This window comes from Cupressus sempervirens, chromosome 11, assembly GCF_028749045.1.
Source record: "Cupressus sempervirens isolate cs-2001-9-10 chromosome 11, ASM2874904v1, whole genome shotgun sequence".
Lineage (NCBI taxonomy): Eukaryota > Viridiplantae > Streptophyta > Pinopsida > Cupressales > Cupressaceae > Cupressus > Cupressus sempervirens.
In genome coordinates, this window is record NC_143128.1 from 430,300,630 (window position 1) to 430,321,346 (window position 20,717).

At 42.1% G+C, this 20,717-nt stretch overlaps 1 protein-coding gene across 1 annotated transcript in view; it reads left to right on the forward strand.

The window, feature by feature from the left end:
* Positions 1-20,209, forward strand: part of LOC149530270 (PTI1-like tyrosine-protein kinase At3g15890) — a 143,605-nt gene extending 123,396 nt beyond the window's left edge. Inside the window, exons 3-4 of the mRNA XM_089810267.1 lie at positions 18,764-19,026; positions 19,379-20,209. Coding sequence (XP_089666393.1) covers positions 18,764-19,026; positions 19,379-19,985 — 870 coding nt within the window. The 3' untranslated portion in view covers positions 19,986-20,209. The remainder of the gene's footprint in view (positions 1-18,763; positions 19,027-19,378) is intronic.
* The last annotated feature ends 508 nt before the right edge of the window (positions 20,210-20,717 follow it).

Below are 20,717 nucleotides of genomic sequence, written 5' to 3' on the forward strand. Positions count from 1 at the left end.
AAATGATTTTTCACTTTATGAGGATTTGATTTTTCAGATTTTAAGAAGATTTATTTGAATTAAAAATTCAATTAAATTAGAAAGATGAAATTAGTTGAAGTTAAATAAGAAATTGATAGAAATTGAAATTGGAAGAAATTAAATTAAATAAAATTCAGAATTTAATTTAATGAAGAGGAATAAATTAGTTAATTTAAATAATTATTATTTAGATTCAGAAACCATGAAAAGTAACACGATCAAATCTAGCTTGAAACTACTCGATTTAGAAACCTATTCGCATCGGGACACAGTGACAAACAACCCTAGGCTTCATGGTCGGCATGAACCTTGCATTTAGATAGTAGGGCTTATTGAGACCTCTTTAGTGTCTTACACATGATCATTGGGGCATTTAAATTAAGGGAAATTAAATTTAATTAACTGATAATGATCAGTTAATTAAAGATTAAATAATTTAATAAACTTAATTATTTAATTAATATTAGGGAATGATAAAATTATGCAAAGATTTGATTTTTAGAGGAAATAAGATGATTAATTAATGATTTAAGAATCCATTAATAGAAGAATAATTTGTTCATTAAATGCATATATGCTAATATGTCCATTTTTGGGTGTTTACACTTTTAAGATTCCTTTCGAGCAGAATGAGTCATACAGCTCATGAATTGCTTCATCTCCAAATTCTTGTATTTCAACATCTAGGTATGCACTTACATCTTCTACAAGTAGAACCTCGTGGAGGGATGACAGCCTTTCTCCCTTTTCTACATCCTTTCCTTTCAGCAGCATGTCCTCGTATCCAGGATGGTCGATTTCTCTTCAGCCTTTGGATTCTTGTGTCTTACTTGATTTGCCGCTGATCCTTGTTCTGCATTTTACCTTTTGCACTCAGTGTTTTCTTACTCATAGTACTTCACAATTTCACTCAAAAAGCTAGGTTTCACAATCTTGAGAACACGAGTGATTTCAATTGTGCAATGTGACAAATGACTGGGAATGAATCTATTTATATCTAGGAATTGTAATGTTAGGGTTACAACGGTTAGCAAAAGCTCCATCTACCACTAGACACGAGTCATTAATGCTCTCAATCCATTGTGCAATGGTCACTTTTCATCCTTCATCCTGTGAGCTACATGTTGAGCTTACTTCCAATGAATTGAACACTCAGCATCATCAATCCTCACAATGTGACTTATTGGTTTAAACTAGGGGACCAGTTTAAGGTTTTTCCTTTCTTTTCTAACCCCTTTTAAGCTTTGACAATCTTATTTTGTCTCACCAACAACTAGTGAGCTTACAACCTCATTAGGTTTGACTGCCTCTACTACTTCCCTCTTCTTCGTCCACATTTTTGCAAAGTCCTCATATTGCTCTTTGTTTATAGTTATGCTCTTCCCTTTACTAACAAGGGATTTGCTACTTGGTCTTCTACTGCTTTTCCAATCTCTTGCCAGATGATCAATCTTGTGACACTTGTGGCACGCCACTCTGGTACCTTTCCACGGACCGGTATAGTTCCTTTGGTTCATCCTCAACTTGCAGTGAGTTGCCGGATAACTATCGTTCCCATAGGTTGTGCATACCAGTGTGGGGAACCTATCTCTTTCAGTGAGACTCATTGCTTTTGGAGATGACTAGTTAGATCTTGCTCTCGATCTATAGTACACAGCTCTATGCCCATACTTATTGCAATATTAGCAATGCCCATCTATTTTTTCTTTTCTCATTAAAATGAGATATGCATTGTTGTGTCATGTGGCCATATAGATGGCAATTATTGCATTACCCATCAAAGGTACGCTTCTACATGCTGGAAGTACGTCCCTTCCTACCATAGTAATAATAGGTTGGTTTAGCAGTATTCATACCTTTAGTAGATGTGCTTCTTGACCTCCTGATGTCCAAATTCTCTTCTCCTAATGTCTCACCTTCTTTAGTCTTGTTGTCACCTACGTAACCAAGACAGTGGTACTCTTGTTTCTTCTCTAAACTCATAGTTGTTCATCAATCGTTTCTGAGCTCTCGTTGAACTTTCTCAATTTGTCGTTCCTCTCATTTGTAGTCCTCCTCTTCAGTTAGCTTGAGTACTTGTTCAGTCAGTTGTGTAAACTGCTCTATGTGAGGATGGTTGTTCACTCTCTTCTGCACTAGCTTTGCATCCTTTTGTCTTGCTGCTGCTTCAGCTTCATCTCTGGCTGAGATAACAGTGTCTTGTTCCTCTTGAGCTTTTTCCACTTCTCTTGTTAGCTCTTCTTTCTTTCTCCTCATCTGAACAATAGTTACTTCTGGCTTTACATTTTCAGCCATTAGATCAGATATGGCTTCTTTAGACTCCTCAGATCCACTGTGATCTTCTAGATGTTCTATGACTTCTTGGCTTTCACTTAGCATTTTCATCAGCTTCTTCCTTTTGGTTAAGGATTTTATCAACTTGTCCTTCAAACCCTCTATAGTATCGTGTGCTTCATCGAGTTGCATCTGTAATCTGTAGGTTGTCATCAGATCTTCCCACAAGCTATCGGGCTTTTCAGTGCTAGGGTCTAAGCTATGATACCAATTGTTGGTCCTAACTGGCACTGTGGGGGGTGTGAATCAGTACAAATTTTTCTACCGGTTAACCAAGCTATTAAAGAGTATATTCTTAATACCAGTTGTATAAACAATAATGCAACAACAAAAGCAGTTATGTAGAAGTATAGAAATTCACACACAAAAGCAATACATCAAGTGACAGTGATTTGTACGTGGAAACCCTCTGATGGAACTCTAAAATTTTGACAAATTTTAAAGTCCAAAATCCAGGCTAAAGGGAGAATCACTAGATTTTACACACTACTTATATTCAAACAATGTGCGTCAAGACACTAAAAGTTGTGATCAAGAGAACATAGAAATTCATGATGAAGAATTGTCATTGATGTCAGAATTGTGTGTTCAAAATTTCAAATACAACAGTCATAATCAGTATCACTGATATTTACATGAATATATAAAGAAGAAACCAATCTACAGTTAGATAGAGTTCAATGAAGAGGCTACTGCCATAGATATGTTGTTTGAGACAAAAGTATAAACAGAGATTAAGTTTATCAGGTAAAGAAAGCACATGAACTAATGCCATTTATGTTCAAGACATTATCACAGTAACAAAATACCAGTGATGAATTAGTTGTATGGAGACTGAGGCAAATTTCTGTGTTTCAATGTCATTAGTGATGACTACAATGTTATCTTTGGTGGATGACAGGTCAACAGTGCTTCATAGCTGGATAAGTTTATAATAATTGCAAGTTTCACAATGAATGAAACCATCCTACAGTTAGCCTTTGTGTTGGTTTACGCTGGTTTCCAGTACTAATTTGGTGTAGAAAGGGAACATTAGCATACAAAATGAGTCAGTCTGTGATATGTCAAATTCATGCCACACAATATGGAGTATGTTGACAAGCATCATCAAATGAAATATCCTTATTGAGCAGTGTTGAATGTCACAGAAGATGACGGAATGGATACATAGCACAAAGGCAACTACAATACCTATGCGTATGCTTTTGAATTTTATGGCAGAAGAAGTCAAACTGGAATAAATGTTTCCCGATTCACCTAGGAGAGTTGTGAATCACGGGATGTGTTGGAGCTAAGCAAATACTCCAAAATTTATACCTAACATCAACAACAAACCATCAGAGGGAAACTTTCCATGTCATCAATCAGTGCCATCAAATTAAGGTTGGAAACAATGGATTTACATTTCATATGGTGAAGCTCGACAAGCAACAAATTGTATCGTATAAAAACAATATCAATTAAAACTACACCCAAGATTGCAGTATGTTGCCGGAAATATACATTGAAAGAAATCATGTCAGTAACAATGAAAGCAGGGTTCGAATAGAGATATGTGAGAGGCACGATATGCATCACTTGCATATGATTTAGAGTAAAACTTTATGGGAAGAAGCATGTATAGAAATATAGTGCGCGATGTCCTCATACCCAGCCGATTAAAATCCGGAACTCGTGCCTTTGCAATCCGCCAAGTAGTTATTATTGTGCACTGGTCATTTGCGGGTGTCAAAGCATTATACTTAATATATCGATTATCTCAGGTTGCTTGCTAACAGTACTGGTTTTCCATGCCATTTGTTTTCTGTAATTTAACTATAGAAATTTAATATTTGCAAATGGATGAATCATTGGATTAGAAAAGTGATTATTGGAAGCTTTATTTGATTCTGCAAAGTAAGCCATGTGATCAGTGGGATATAGATTTTGGATTGATAGAAATTGAGATATTACATTGTGATGCTCACAGGGAGCGTTACAGCTCCCTGTGGATGTGCTTGGATGTGCATCCACGCACATTCACAGGGAGCTGTAACACTCCCTATGAGCATCTCTATAATAAACTACCCTGGTTGGCTAACTGCTTCCATTGAGACCTTATAAATTCATAATCAGATGCTGGGCACCAATTGTTTATTTATTGAACAAGCATAACAGTAAATGATTGCAATACAAAAACTGGTTTCAAAGAGTAATAGTCATTCATGAACAAGTCTGTGTGTCTTTCCTCTAACAGCCCTTACAAGTAAGGAAATCGAACAATTACAATAGGCTATGCCAGAGAGATAGAATAAATACCAAGTTACAGTGGCTTCTTTTCCAAGCTAGCTGTGACCTCACACACCCATGGACCTCTCAAGATTTCTTCAGTGGCAATGTTGATTGGGTGGGTTGTAACTATAATCCCATGAGTTGGATCGAGCACCAATCACCGTGAGGAAGCACAACCAGTAAGATCTCCAACATGCTCTCCGCAGTGTGCCAGTATCAACCATGTGTTGCCATCACTCCAGTCATGATAAGGCTCATACACAGAAAGTCGCGTAGCATATTGCCTAGCAAGTCTGCTAGTCCGCTAATTCCCAAAAAGTCTATCACAGCTTCAACACTTCTCCACTTTCTTGTTTCAACTTAACAAGGCTATACCACCTCCTACCAAGGATTGTCGTCAGTAGAAATTGTGTATCGACCAATGGGTCCCTTCGGAAAAGAAATTGTGCATCGGCCGACGGGTCCCTGAAAAAAGTCTTGTTATGTAGCTGACGGGTAAATAGTTTGTAGCAGGCATAATGTATCTGGCCGACAGACTCCTTCAGGAAAGTTCTGCGGAAGGTATTTATAACCCCTTCGGAAAGCTTTGTAATCATGATATCATATCATACAAGAATAATGTACCGTGGGCATATGCGAATAATAGTAAGAGTTCTGCTGGTTGCTGTTCATGTTCGTATTCTTTGTTTGTGTGCGTTTCTTAATTAATCTATGCGGTAACATTTGGCATCGTTGCCCGATGGACCTGGTACGCAGGCAGGGGGATATGAATTAAATGCCAAATCAGTTGAACAAAGATAAGAATAAGCTGAAGGAAAAAGATGACATACGCGTTGCGCAGGAAAATTTAATTTTGGCTCAGCAGACAGAACGCCGAAGGAGATTCCAGAAGATTGCCGACGAGAACAGGAGTGCCAAAGGATTGTTGAAGGAGACTCGACAACGGCTTGAGTTGGTGGAAGAAGCGAGGGAGGAGTTTCTGAACCTGCATACGCCACGGGAAGAGAATCCTGACGGAAGGAGATCGACTCGCACGGCCCGGAGTGCCGACGGAGCACGAGCGTGGAGTGACCTCTGCGTCCGAGATATACTTCCGAAACGAACAGCTTCGGTTAACGAACCCTCTTCTTCACCAAACAGCGCGGGTGTTGAAAACAGCGCGGAAGCAGAAAACAACGCGGGTACTGAAAACAGTGCGGAAGCAGAAAACAACGTGGGTGTAGAGAACAACGTGGGTGTGCAGAACAGCGCGGGTATCCAGAACAGCGCGGGTGTGCAAAACAGCACGGGTGTTCAAAACAGCGCGGGAGCTTAGAACAACGCGGGTGTTCAAAACAACGCAGGAGTGCAAAACAGCACAGGTACACAACAAAACTCAACATATAGTGATAATGGCAGGTCCGAAGGAAAAGTTGCCTAAATTTGATGGTGATGAAGCAGCTGATCGCATTCGACATTGTAAAACATGTGAAACGATCTGGAGGGCAAATAGCATAACAGATACAAACGAATGGATCCGACAATTTCCCGCTACCCTACGGGGTGTTGCGATTGATTGGTTCACTGATGCTGATCCACAAAAATTAAATAGTTGGGATAACATTAAGGAGTTCATTGCAGAATTTCAACTTTTGCGTGATGATAATGAAATTGTAGCGGAGATATTCAATACCAAGCAAAAGAAGAATGAAACCGTATGGGTCTTCGCCAGGAGATTGAAGGACTTAATCAGTAAAATGGAGAATAAGCCGGCAGATGGACTCCAGAAAAGATGGTTCATTGAAGGCCTTCACCCGAAGCTGCGGAAAAAGATGATGATCGTGCCACCATCCACTACAGTGAAGCGTACAATCGGGCAATGAACCTCGAAAGTGACCAGAAGACAAAGAAGAAGAAGAAGAACAGCTCGTCCGATTCAGATGACGATGCATCCTCAGGAGATGATAGTTGCGATGACGAAGCAAGCAACAAGGTGATCCGTGCCCTCCAGAAGGACATGATGTGGATGATGAAGGAATTCAAAAACATGAACAAGGAAACTAAGGGCAATGGACCTATGGTGCACGGAATGTAAGAAAGAAGGCCATACTAAGGGATCCTGCCCGAAAGATCAATTTTGTGAAATTTGCCAGATCCTGGGACACTCGGTAAAGGAATGCCCTTTCAATTTAAAAACAAGGACACCGCAGCAAGTGTTCCTGTCACAGGAGGCATCCCCGTCAGGAGGGAACGGGAACACCAGTACAGAAGGTGCCACATCAGGTGGATACAGAAACAACCGGCGCGGTCCAAACAACAACAATAACAACAATGGTGGCAACAGCAACACTGGAGGAAGGAGTCGAATCCAGTACGATGCGAATGGTCGGCCAATTGTTCAATGCCGCGCATGCAATTTGTGGGGTCACTTCGCCCAAGAGTGCACAACAACGAACACACCGAAGTTGCTATGCCGATGGTGTGGACCTGGCGATCATGATGATACTAAGTGCCTGAAGTCCGGAGTAAACTTGATTACCGTAGGGACAGACGAGGAAGAAGTTCTAGCAATCACTCGGAAGCAGGCGAAGCTATACCCTGACCCAGCAGACGAAAAGAAGAGACTGGAAGAAGCAAGGGCAGAGATCCAGAAAGTAACACAGGCAGAAACAACACACCTGAAGGACCTGCCAAGTACCTCAGTCCGGAACTGTGCAGAACAGAACATTTTACGGTAAATATTGCAAGCTGAGATACCCATCAAGATAAATGATCTGTTGCTAACTATGCCTCAACTCCGTACGACCCTCACAAATATAGTCCCCAGCGCTAAGCAACCCGTAGAGAAAGACAACGAGCAACAGGGGGGTACAAGTGCAAAAGATCCGATGTTGTTAGCTCTCTCATCTAGACACTATTCGGCGGTTGTTGAAATGGGCATTCTCGGGATTGTGCTAACGGATACGATCGTCGACGGAGGATCCGGTGTCAATGTGCTACCAAAGGATACTTGGAAAAAGTTGGGACGGCCGACATTATGGCCACCTACCTTCCAGCTGTTAACAGCCGATCAACACGGAATCAAGCCATTGGGAATACTCACAGCGCAACCAGTGACAATTGGAACACAACCATTCCTGTTGGACTTCGTTGTGATTCCTCTCAGGCGAAAAGGGTATGATGTTATTCTGGGTCGGGGGTGGCTGATACAAGCAAAAGCAAAGCACGATTGGAAGAAAAATACGTTATCCCTCGAAAGCAAAGGCCGGAAGTATGTCATCGATCTACACACTCAGATGGTCGGGGAAGAAGCCCTATCGTCAAATTCTGAGGGAGAAGAGGATGAAAAAGGGCAAACTATGGAACCAGATCAGGAGGGAGTTTTACGACTGGAAGGAGATGACGATTTGGATTCAGTAAATGGTCTTTACCATTGGCAGAGAGAGGATTATGAATTGTTTCCAACTTGCAACGTACTAACAATAGAAGAAAACAATACCGATGCATTTCCAAAGGAGTTCACTGAAATAAAGGAAGAGGATGCGTCACTCGATGTGACCCCGGCACATCAGTTCACTAAAGAAGAGCCCATCAAATACAATGAAGTCGCGTTGCAGACCATGAATTTGGGAGACGAAGCAGAACCATGAAACATACTGGTAGGAGACAATTGGGACCCAGTACTAAAGACATCAGCATTCAAGATATTTTTAGAGTATAAGGATGTCTTTGCATGGACATACAAGGACTTGAAGGGCGTACCACCTGAATTGTGTGTGCATCACATTCCATTGATCGAAGGAGCAATACCCGTATAGAAGAGGCCCTACAGAATGAACAAAAATTATGCGGCCCAGGTTACGGAAGAAATCAATCGGATGCTAGAAGCCGAAATTATTTTCAAGGTGCAGACTAGTGAATGGGTATCCCCGATCGTGATCTCCCTGAAGGACTCCATTCAGATCCGAATGTGTTGATTTCCAATGCCTGAATGCAGTCACCATCAAGGATCCGTTCTCGATCCCATTCACGGATAGCATCCTGGAGGAGGTAGCGGGACATGAGATCTTACTCATTTATGGATGGTTTTTCTGGCTACAATCAGATCTCGATCGTAGAGGAGGATAAACTGAAGACGACATTTGTCATAGAAGATGGAGTCTATGCCTATAATCGGATGCTGTTCGGTCTGTGCAATGCGCCTGCGACATTTCAGCGGATCATACTACACATTTTTGACAAGATGTCCCTCAGAAACTTCAAGGCATTTTTGGATGATTGGTCAGTATTCAGTGCGGAGGACAAACATCTGGTAGCCTTAGGCGAGTGTATGGAAAGGTGTCGCCGTGCGCGTTTGGCCCTGAACCCGAAGAAGTGCAGATTTATGGTCCCACACGGAAGGTTGCTCGGACACAATCTGTAAGCAGGGACTGAAGACAGATTCAGACAAAGTACGGGTCATATTAGAGATGCAGCCGTCCACCAATGTAATAGAGGTAAAATCTTTCCTTGGGCATATAGGGTATTACAGGCGTTTCATCAAAAATTTTGCCAAGATAGCATATCCGTTGGATAGGTTAACATCCAAGACAGAATCGTTCCGATGGGACAAGGAACAGGATGAAGCATTCGAAGGACTCAAGGTACGACTAGCTACAACACCTATTTTGGCATACTCGGATTGGAAGGAGTTTCATGTCCATGTGGATGCATCGAACTATGTGATCGGAGCAACTCTCGCGCAGATGGGAAGCCACAGGTTGGATCATCCGATCTACTTCGCCAGTCGTTCGCTATCAAAAGATGAACAAAATTATAGTACAACTGAACGGGAAGCATTGGGGATGGTCTATGCTGTGCAGAAATTCCGACATTACTTCCAGTAGAGAACGTACCAGATGGAGGAGTGCAGGAGTGAACAGACCCAGCGCAGCCTGAACAACCAGAGGTCATGGATAGAGCCAGTGTTTTTCTGAGGCAGCAGTTCCGACTCGTTCCTGACTGGCGTGGCCCGTCCATTCAGTCCCCCAGCTATTCCGGAGTAGCACCTGTACCAGAGCCTCAGTCTCAGGAGGGAATGCCACATGCCGTGATTGCGTCGACAGCAGAGGAGGCGGCACCGGATGTGGGCATGGCTCCCGCTGATGAGGAGGACAATAGTGATGCAGAATGGTCATTGGAGGACTTCGCCAAGGAGGATTACGGGTCGGATGAGGACATGTGCAGGGACTACCTCAGGACTATGAAATCTGCATTGAAGAAGGGGCATGATGTGGCGATTCAGGCTCACTCGGCGAAGGGAGTGGCATTTGATCTGAGCGTATATTCGTGGGATTTGTCCTAAGTGATTTCAAACTTGTTTTGTGAATAGAGGTTGGCCGGCAGTTGAGACACCAGAGATGTTGGCAGATTGGGCCACTGAGCCAAAATTGGGACCGACTGACACTTCGATGATGAAGTTGGCACATGAGATTGTGGGACTGTACAAAGAGGTTTAATATGCGCGGCAGCGCGCGGAGGCGGATAGGGCAGCAGACAGTGTTGTAGCTCAAAGATCTCTAGCAGTTGAAAAAGAGGCAAGAGAAAAGTTAGCCACTGATTTGGCTGACAAGTAGGCAGCATGGGCAACAGAGCGAGAAACACTATTGAAGGATATGGCAGCAATGGTACAGGAGAAGGACGTGGCTATCCGGGATAAAGATGCGGCAGAGCATGAGTTGTTGTTGGCCAAGAGGCAGGCTATGGACGCTACGCTTCTACTGAAGGAGGCCGTAGAAGTTAATTCACAGATTCAGACAGATTTGCGCATCCAGACTGACCAGGTGTATGAGTTACATCGTCAACAACACTCTTCTGGGACACCTCCTTCTCTCTAATATTTCTTTTTCTCGATTGTGGGTTGTCTCCTAATTTTGCTAGTCATCAGGAGACGACTTTTCCTTTTTGGGGGGGATGATGTCGTCGGTAGAAATTGTGTATCGACTGATGGGTCCCTTTGGAAAAGAAATTGTGCATCGGCCGACGGGTCCCTTCGGAAAAAGTCTTGTTATGTAGCCGATGGGTAAATAGTTTGTAGCAGGCATAATGTATTTGGCCGACGGACTCCTTCGAGAAAGTTCTTCGGAAGGTATTTATAACCCCTTCGAAAAGCTTTGTAATCATGATATCATATCATACAAGAATAATGTACCGTGGGCATATGCGAATAATAATAAGAGTTCTGCTGGTTGCTGTTCATGTTCGTATTCTTTGTCTGTGTGCATTTCTTAATTAATCTATGATGTGCAGAAATTCCGACATTACTTTTTGGCCACTCCATTTGTGTTCTATGTTGATCATCAGGCCCTATTGTATATGATCAACAAACCAGTCATTCAAGGAAGAATCAGCCGATGGTTACTCCTGTTGCAGGAGTTTACTTTCAAGATTATTGTACGGCCAGGAAAGAAACATGTAAGCGCGGATCATTTATCATGTATCAGAACAGGAGAACCAGCAGACGGTGTAAATGATGACTTTCCTGACGCACAATTGTTTCAGATTGCTGCACTACCAGAATGGTATACAAGCATTGGCGAATACTTGTCAACAGGACAATTTCCAAATACCATGCCACCAAATGAAAAACAGAAGTTGGTGATACGGAGTGGAACATTCCAGCTGATTAATGGATTGTTGTATAAAATGGGACCCGATCAGATCCTGAGGCGGTGTCCTGAAGGAAGAAATTCCACGAGTACTGAAGGAAGCGCACGAGACCGGCAGGAGGACACATGGGGCCAAACACAATTGCACGAAAAATACTTCTAGCAGGATTATGGTGGCCAACAGTATACAATGACGCCAGGGAATGGGTTGTTGCATGCGATACATGTCAGCGAGCTGGAAAACCCTTGAAAAGAGATTTCATGCCTCTGAATCCTTCTCATGCTCAGGAGCTTTTTGAACGATGGGGTTTGGATTTCATAGGACCCCTGAAGACGAGCCGAACCAGAAGATGCCGTTACATTGTGGTTGCTACGGAGTACTTGACTAAATGGGTGGAGGCACGTGCACTACCAGACAACTCAGCGGTAAGTACAACACAGTTTATTTATGAGCAAATTATTACCAGGTACGACATTCCATTACAATTAACAAGCGATAGAGGAGGACATTTTGTAAACCATGTGATCCGACTGCTCACCACGGAGTTCAAAATTTACCATTCGCTGTCAAGTCCGTACTACCCAAGGGCAAATGGACAGGCCGAAGCTACCAACAAAATCCTGGTATCAATTATATACAAATCCTGCGCCGTCGAAGGGGAGGATTGGGAGGAGAAATTACCTTCTGCTCTGTGGGCTTACCGCACGGCGTACAAAGTTACAACAGGACACACGCCGTTTCAACTAATGTTTGGACAGGAGGCCGTAGTACCAGCGGAATTTATGATATCAAGCTTGCGGATAGCACTAGAAAACAAGTTGGGCGACATGGAAAGCTTAAGGGAGCGGCTGTATAAATTGAACAGGTTAGAGGAGAAGCGATTATTAGCACAGTGGGCAACTGAAGTAACGCAAAATAGGCGGAAGGCATGGCACGATAAGCACTTGAAGCTAAACAGTTTTCAGCCCGGGACAATGGGTATTAAAGTACGACGGCTGGAATGAGATCAAACCGGGCAAGTCCAAGGTTAAGTGGGTCGGGCCGTATCAAATTCGGGAAGTAGGGGACAATGGAGCAATCAAATTATGGACTTTGGATGGACATGAAGTGCCTCAAGCGGTGAATGGGTCGAAGTTGAAGATATATCATGAGCGGAAGACTTCTGTGTCAGAAAATGGCCTTTGGGAGACCCCTTCGTCACTACAGATCGACGATGACGACGGTCGTAGGGAAAACTGATTGCTATTTTTTGTTAAAAAAAAAAAAAACGGAGTACCATACAGTTTAGCACCGTACGAATTTCACAAGTCAAATATGGGCACCGTACGGCTTCCTCAAGCTGTACGGATTTCACAATGAAGGAACACCGTACGGCGTACGGATCTCTCTGAAGATGGAAAATGGCATACGGTTTTTAAAGAATAGAGTTCCGTACGGTTTATAGGGGAGAGTACCGTACGGTATTCAGTATATGCAGGAAGGAGCACCACCGTACGGATTTCACAGTAAAGGAGGAATACCGTACAGTTTTTAATATCTGAAGGGTGTACGGTTTCCAGTTCGCATTTGAAGAATGGTGTACGATTTTTGTAGTATGGTTTTTTTAAGACAAGGTACGGGTTTCAAATTTGAAGTACGGTTTTAAGGCAATGTATGGTTTCCACCTTCAAAGTTGCTGTACGGTTTTCCTGTGCCTCAGAAGATTAACGTACGGTTTCTGGAGCCAAAATTTGTTAATTTTCATTGTATGGATTTTTCAAGACTGGGTGGGATATTGCAGTACGGCTTTTTCAAGAAGATTGGAATCCAGATTGTGTCAAGTTGGAAGCCATATGGATTTCTTCACAGAAGGGTCAAGTTACCATATGCACCTTGCAGGGCACTGTACGGCTTGTTAAAACACCAACCATATTGAAGGCTTCCAGCATTTCAAGCATATGGTTTCCTTCTGAAGAGTAGGGTACGGATTATTGAATGCAAGGTCTTCCAGGTTAAGGTACGGAGTCCACCAGTAAGCAAGGCGGTATACCATGATGCATTGAAAATACCACCGTACAGATTTGGGGAAGGCAAACTGTGGTACGGAATTGTGGTCTTTTGATGGTAAGGTTTTTTTTAATTTGATTTTCCTTCCAACTTTTCTAGCGTACGGATTTCTCATTCCAAAGGTTGCAATTCACCGTACGGATTTGGAAGAGTTCTTCACTGTACAGATTTGGGAGACCGTTAGGAAAAGACAAAGGGATAATTAATGGAATCTGCAGGTAAACGGCAGTGGAAAAAACAATTAGCACAGTCTAAAGTTGTGGGAGGAAGGAGCATGACAGGTACAGGTAATCGGAATGAAGGCTCAAGTAGCAGCAAGGAGAAGCGTAAGACTACAGCACCTGCAGCAGCTGAAGTTACACCACAGACTATCCAATTTGAGGGATTAAATGGAACGGATTGTCGGAAATGGTGGCAAGAAACCCCTGATGACCATCCAATTAAAGCAAGCATCAGAAGAGCACAGGTTGAATGGGCCATTTAGATGCCGTTTTTTTGCATTCGAGATTATGAAGGGTATTTGCGTACCATGATTGAGACATATGGCAGAGCTTCTCGCAGGAGCACATTTCAGTATCTGGGATGAAACTTAGTGGTATCATTCAAAGCAGCAGATTTCACATGGGTTTTTGGCATTCCAGGGCAGCAGGGCAGAAAGATTCAGCCAAAGAAAATTCCAAAGGATGGAAAGGTATTTTTAATCAAATTAGTATATGGAGATTTGACTGAAGCAGAACAGGCGGCATTAGCTGAGACATCAAAGGGAAGGGGTTTAAAGAAAACCGACATTTTGGAAGGGCCATGGCGGTGTCTGATGGACTTGGTCAAAAGCAGGCTCACGGGATCCTCTAGGGCATCGGATATCACATTTCCGCAGGTGTCCATGATGAACGGCATAATGACTGGGAAAGTGTATGATTGGGCGTCTGTGCTGGCTGAACGGATGCATGAATTCATGACTCTCCAGCACAAGACCTTCTATATGCCCCATTACGCCATTGGTCTATTCCTTGATGCTGTAGCACGGATGATTCCAACGGAGGAGTTAGAGGCAAAGCGCGGACCACTGGTTCCAGGAGAACCTCCTATCATGCAATGGAAGCACTTGGACATAATCTCTGGGCAGAAGGGTTCAGCAGGTCAAAAGAGGCCCCGGATAGACATGGCAAGTGATATTGACAGCGGCCGACAGGAAACATCTTCTGAGCAGGACAGTATGGAGGAAGGGGAGGGTGAGGATGATGAAGAGGTTTAGATTGTCACGGCTGCCCCCTTGCTATTTCCGCGTACTACAGTTCCTATGACTTCCGAGTTGACACCCCGAGGTCTGCACATGGCTCACATTCCAAGGTTTGGACAAACTCGGCGACCGATATTGATGACTGAAGGATCCCACCAGGTAGTCACACTAGCCGCACCATGGCAACACGGGGTACGGCCTTCTCCTGTCCGATCAGGGGCAGGATTTGCGGTCGGCTTTGCCCACCTGACAGCACCCGTCAACCGAGAGACTTCTTCAGCCCCTGAAGCACTTCCGGTAGCAACACCCGTGGCACCTGCCATAAGTCAGCCAGCAGTAGTTGTTACCATAGCGCAGTCAGCAAAAGCTCAAGCACTTCTAGTAGAGAACGTACCAGATGGAGGAGTGCAGGAGTGTACAGACCCAGCGCAACCCAAACAACCAGAGGTCATGGATAGAGCCAGTGTTTTTCTGAGGCAGTAGTTTCGACTCGTTCCTGACCGGCGTGGCCCGTCCATTCAGTCCCCCAGCTATTCCAGAGTAGCACTTGTACCAGAGCCTCAGTCTCAGGAGGAGGGAATGCCACATGTCGTGATTGCGTCGACAGCAGAGGAGGCGGCACCGGATGTGGGCATGGCTCCCGCTGATGAGGAGGACAATAGTGATGCAGAATGGTCATTGGAGGACTTCGCCAAGGAGGATTACGGGTCGGATAAGGACAGGTGCAGGGACTACCTCAGGACTATGAAGTCTGCATTGAAGAAGGGGCATGATGTGGCGATTCAGGCTCACTCGGCGAAGGGAGTGGCATTTGATCTGAGCGTATATTCGTGGGATTTGTCTTAAGCGATTTCAAACTTGTTTTGTGGATAGAGGTTGGCCGGCAGTTGAGACACCGGAGATGTTGGCAGATTGGGCCATTGAGCCAGAATTGGGACCGACTGACACGTCGATGATGAAGTTGGCACATGAGATTGTGGGACTGTACAAAGAGGTTTACTATGCGCGGCAGCGCGCGGAGGCGGATAGGGCAGCAGACAGTGTTGCAGCTTAGAGATCTCTAGCGATTGAAAAGAGGCAAGAGAAAAGTTAGCCACTGATTTGGCCGACAAGTAGGCAGCATGGGCAGCAGAGCGGGCAACACTGTTGAAGGATATGGCAGCAGTGGTACAGGAGAAGGACACGGCTATTCGGGATAAAGATGCGGCAGAGCATGAGTTGCAATTGGCCAAGAGGCAGGCTATGGACGTTGCGCTTCTACTGAAGGGGGCCGTAGAAATTAATTCACAGAATCAGACAGATCTGCGCATCCGGATTGACCAGGTGTATGAGTTACGTCGTCAACAACACTCTTCTGGGACACCTCCTCCTCTCTAGTATTTCTTTTTCTCGATTGTGGGTTGTCTCCTAATTTTGCTAGTCATCAGGAGACGACTTTTTCTTTTTGGGGGGGATGATGTCGTCGGTAGAAATTGTGTATCGACCGATGGGTCCCTTCAGAAAAGAAATTGTGCATTGGCCGACGGGTCCCTTCGGAAAAAGTCTTGTTATGTAGCCGACGGACTCCTTTGGGAAAGTTCTTCGGAAGGTATTTATAACCCCTTCGGAAAGCTTTGTAATCATGATATCATATCATACAAGAATAATGTACCGTGGGCATATGCGAATAATAATAAGAGTTCTGCTGGTTGCTGTTCATGTTCGTATTCTTTGTCTGTGTGTGTTTCTTAATTAATCTATGCGGTAAACAAGGATCTATTCGACTGCACAATATGAAAGCATTGCTGAGTATCACTCCAATCACCATTTCACTCTACAACTCGAGAACCTTGTCACACTTAGACACCCTGCTGTAAATTGGCTTGGTTACGATGTCCATCCTAAGCCGGAGTCTGGCCCTTGCTGAAGATAGACTAGTAACATTGACGGGACTCTGCACTTAGCAAGAGTCGGGCCACCTGTACTTAAAGCTTACACTATAACCACTAACCTTTTCTCGAATTTCCAGGGCACCAAGATGCCGTAGGAATCAGACTGGCGAGCCCTGCAATTAATCACAGAGGTCACTTCAGTTCTTCGAGTTGAACCTTCAGTTCCTGACAGTATCGACTCAAAATAGCTTATTCTCCCCCTATCTCCGACTGGGCGTTCTTCCTATACAAACTCCCCCATCCCATAACGCCTCAAGCCTTCTTGTTTTCCCAGGCCACGCTGGCAATGCGGGCCTACACCCATCCCAGTCACCGCCTGATTCATCTTATTTTGTCTTTTGCCTCCCATTTTCTTTTTGAATATATGTTTATAATAAAATTACTCAGTAGCAGCATCTACAAACATAGATATGATTGATTTATCAAATGCAAAGAAAGGAGCAAAGAAGCATTTAATAAATTCTTTCTGCGTTATTAACTTAGAGAGGGACATTACAGTCCCTGTGCACTAGACTCAGAATCTACCTCTGAATGTATCTGGATCCAGATCCAGGGCCTCTGAGAGAGCATCCAGTAACTTAGCTTCCTAGTATCTATATGAACATAAAGTCAAGGAAGTATTACGCACTATGTAGAGTTCAGATTTGTTGATTGCAATTATTTAATTGTTACAAACAAACAAATTTATTTATCTTAGTGTCAAAGCAACTGTTTAAAGAGCGAGTTTGTGTTCTGTGCATCAGTTTGATTGGAAAAGGGCTACTTGAAAGGATTGATGTTAGGCTTAGGTTTCATTTTTCGTTTTGTGTGTATTAATTATTTATTGATTCAGATTCAGATTGAATAATCAATGATAAGATTGTTCTTTTTTAATTGAAAGAGGGGTAAATGCTTTGATCCAGAGCTATATGAATTGGCAAGTTCACATATGGAGGACCTCGTCCCTAATGCGATTTGAACCTTGATGGCAAGAACAACACCACAACAAGTTAACCATAACAATATGCCAATGCTGGCAATTAATGATAAGATTGTTGTGATTTACCATTGTTTTGATTTAGTTTCCATTGTACTACAGTTTATTGTATTCACTAATTTGCAGCAATCCTATCAATTTGCAAGTAGATTTAGTGTTTCTTCTGATTTAATCGCTTTTTTCCTATTTATCTGAGGCCTCCAAAACAGGTCAGATCTGCATTTCATATAGGATACTTGCATTCCTGCATATAATTTGCGAACACTAGGTAAAAAACCTATTTTTTGGGTGAAGCAGTGGCTGCATGATTTCACCCCTCCCCTGCAACTATAGATTAACTTTCAAATTCTTAAAAACAGCTGCTTACATGGGTTCACCTAAGCCTTGAAAAATAGCCGATAAGGCACTGCACTTGACTATGCTATTAGAGATGACTTTGTGAGTTTACATTTTTTTCCTTGAACTGTAGCATAGAGCGAAGAGATAGCTGGGTATTGTGTGCATAAGAGCTATTAGCAAATACCTCTTGTCCATCTCAGCTATGATTTCAAATAATAAGACATTAAAGAGGAGGGTGCCATACATACGGTTTATGTAGTGAATTGTTTGGATGCTCGTTTAGTCACTCCATCTTTGAAAGGTGTTTATGGTACTATGCCACCATTTTAAAGTGGTCTCTTTTAGCTTGTCTATGTGAGATGACCTTAGCATCAAAATATCTGTTTTATTAGAAGAGATAAATTGGTTAGAGGCATGTTCTGGTCATACTTAATTTTCTAGGATAGTAACAGTTCTGTCTATTTATTCTTAGGCCAGTTCTCCTAACTCTGGTTATTTTTATTTCAATGATTCTCATGTTTTCGATGGAAATGTTGATTCAGCTCTTCTGGTGTGGTGTTTCTTGTGTTTAAATTCAATGCAACTGTTGATTTTGAGTTGGTTTGCATGACTAGTTCTGAGTTGTAGAGGACTCTGCATAGTTGATGCACTGATTTTTAAATTAATTACAGATCAGTTTGGAAAGTCTATGTTTTAGTGTACTAGGGTCAGAATTTGGTTATGGATCTAGAAAGTTTCATCCCAAGTGGATTAGAGTTTGATGTGTGTTTTTCGCTCTGATATTTATATTTTGGTTGAATGTTAGGCTGAATTTAATGAAATAGTTTCCTTGTTTGTGGTTTTAAAAAATATTCCATGGATTGGAGTTAGTTGTGTTCATTTTGACCATTAGTAGTTTCAGATAGGTTGTCATGGTTTGTTTTAGTTTTTAAATGTTTTTATTATTCAGTATTATAACTGAAAGTATTATTCTTACAGATTGCTGTCAAACGATTAAAGGTTTTGACTTCGAAAACTGAAATGGAGTTTGCAGTCGAAGTTGAGATTCTTGGTCGAGTAAAACACAAAAATCTGTTGAGCTTGCGGGGATATTGTGCTGAGGGTCAGGAGCGTCTTATCATTTACGATTACATGTCCAAATCTAGTTTGTTTGCACATTTACATGGTGAATATGCCAGACGCTCCCCTCTTGATTGGCCTAAAAGAATGAATATAGCAATTGGTTCTGCAGAAGGCCTAGCGTAAGTTCTCATCAATTTTTTTTAAAGTACATTTGTGTAAACTTTTAAGTAAAATAGTCTCATAATTAGTTCTCTTGGATATGCAAATTTAGATGAAATTAAGCTCTTCTATTAGATAACGCGCTCAAGAGTCACAGATAGCAGTCAGAAATTTTACTTTGACCACAGGCATAAAGCTGAACTTGGGAGAACATGATTCTAGAATTCTTTCATTACTAGGAAGATTGGAACCTTGTGATGTTCATACTTAAAATTTGGCGGTCTTGCATATATTTATAATTTCCGGGTCAGGTCCCATAAGCATATTTCTCGAATATTTATGGAACATGCCCAACTTTGATGGCCTTCGCAGGTACCTTCACAATCATGCCAAACCTCATATAATTCACAGAGATGTTAAATCAAGCAATATACTGTTAAACTCAGATTTTCAAGCTCAAGTTTCAGACTTTGGTTTTGCTAGACTTATACCAGACGGTGCAACCCATATAACCACACGAGTTAAAGGAACACTAGGCTATCTTGCACCTGAGTATGCGATGTGGGGGAAGGCTTCTAAAAGTTGTGACTTGTACAGTTTTGGAATCTTGTTGCTGGAACTTGTTAGTGGAAAGAAACCCACAGAGAACTTGGCATCTGCTACAAAGTCTCTAGCTAATTGGGCATCTTCCTTGGTTCGCCAGGGAAGATATTATGAACTAGCAGATCCAAAGCTGCATGGTAGATATAATTTAGACGAATTAAAGCGAGTTATTCATGGTGCAATAGCTTGCACTCAAAATGCTCCTGAGAAAAGGCCAACAATGGATCAGCTAATTAATCTCCTTAAGGGGGAGTCTAAAGACATATCAATGAACAGTAAGCATGAAGAAAATGTGAAGTTGGATGCAATTCTTAGCAATTCTGAACAGGAAGCCCATGATAATTCTGGGTCAAATTCAGCGAGAGCCTCGATTTAGGATTTACCAGAAAGCAAATTTTGGAGACACTTTAAACAAGAATAACAAGAAGATGACGTTTCTTTATGTTAATGAGAATTGACCTATTATGCTCTTGAGGATTCTTGGATGGCTATAACTTAAGTGTATTATAAGGCTCTATCGAGTTTTAACAAAATGGAAAGTCCAGTAGATATTTAATAGTAAGAAAGTTTCAATCTCACATTTACCGTTCTACATCTAAATTCGTGCACGTGTAAAACTTTGCTAGTATTTTCCAGCTTTCCTTGATAGTTTTGTTGGTTTAGAAATTATATTGTCTTAGTATTTCTTACTTTGAGCCTTAGAGAATTAAACATAGCATCTTCAACATCATTTGACTGAAGTTTACTTACCTCTTTAGTCGCTACATTAAGTAAAGCGTGATTTTTATTGAGGAAGAACATTTGCAACAATATTTATGTTCAATAGATTGCTGGATAAAACAAGAGCTCTTTGAGAGCTGGAGTCCCTGCTTCTAGGGAAACAAATTGGACGTAATATTTGTTAAAATTATGGTTTTGAAAAGAGAAGTTATAAATTTTAGCAAATTTACTTTAGATTTTTAGTTAATATTTTAATATTTTAATTTTATAGAATAATGTGGCGACTACCCATTGTCCAAAATATACAACATAATGTAATGTATTGTAAAATTGCGAGATTTCAATGAATAGAGTTTTAACTAAGAAATTTAAGATTTTTAAAATTTTA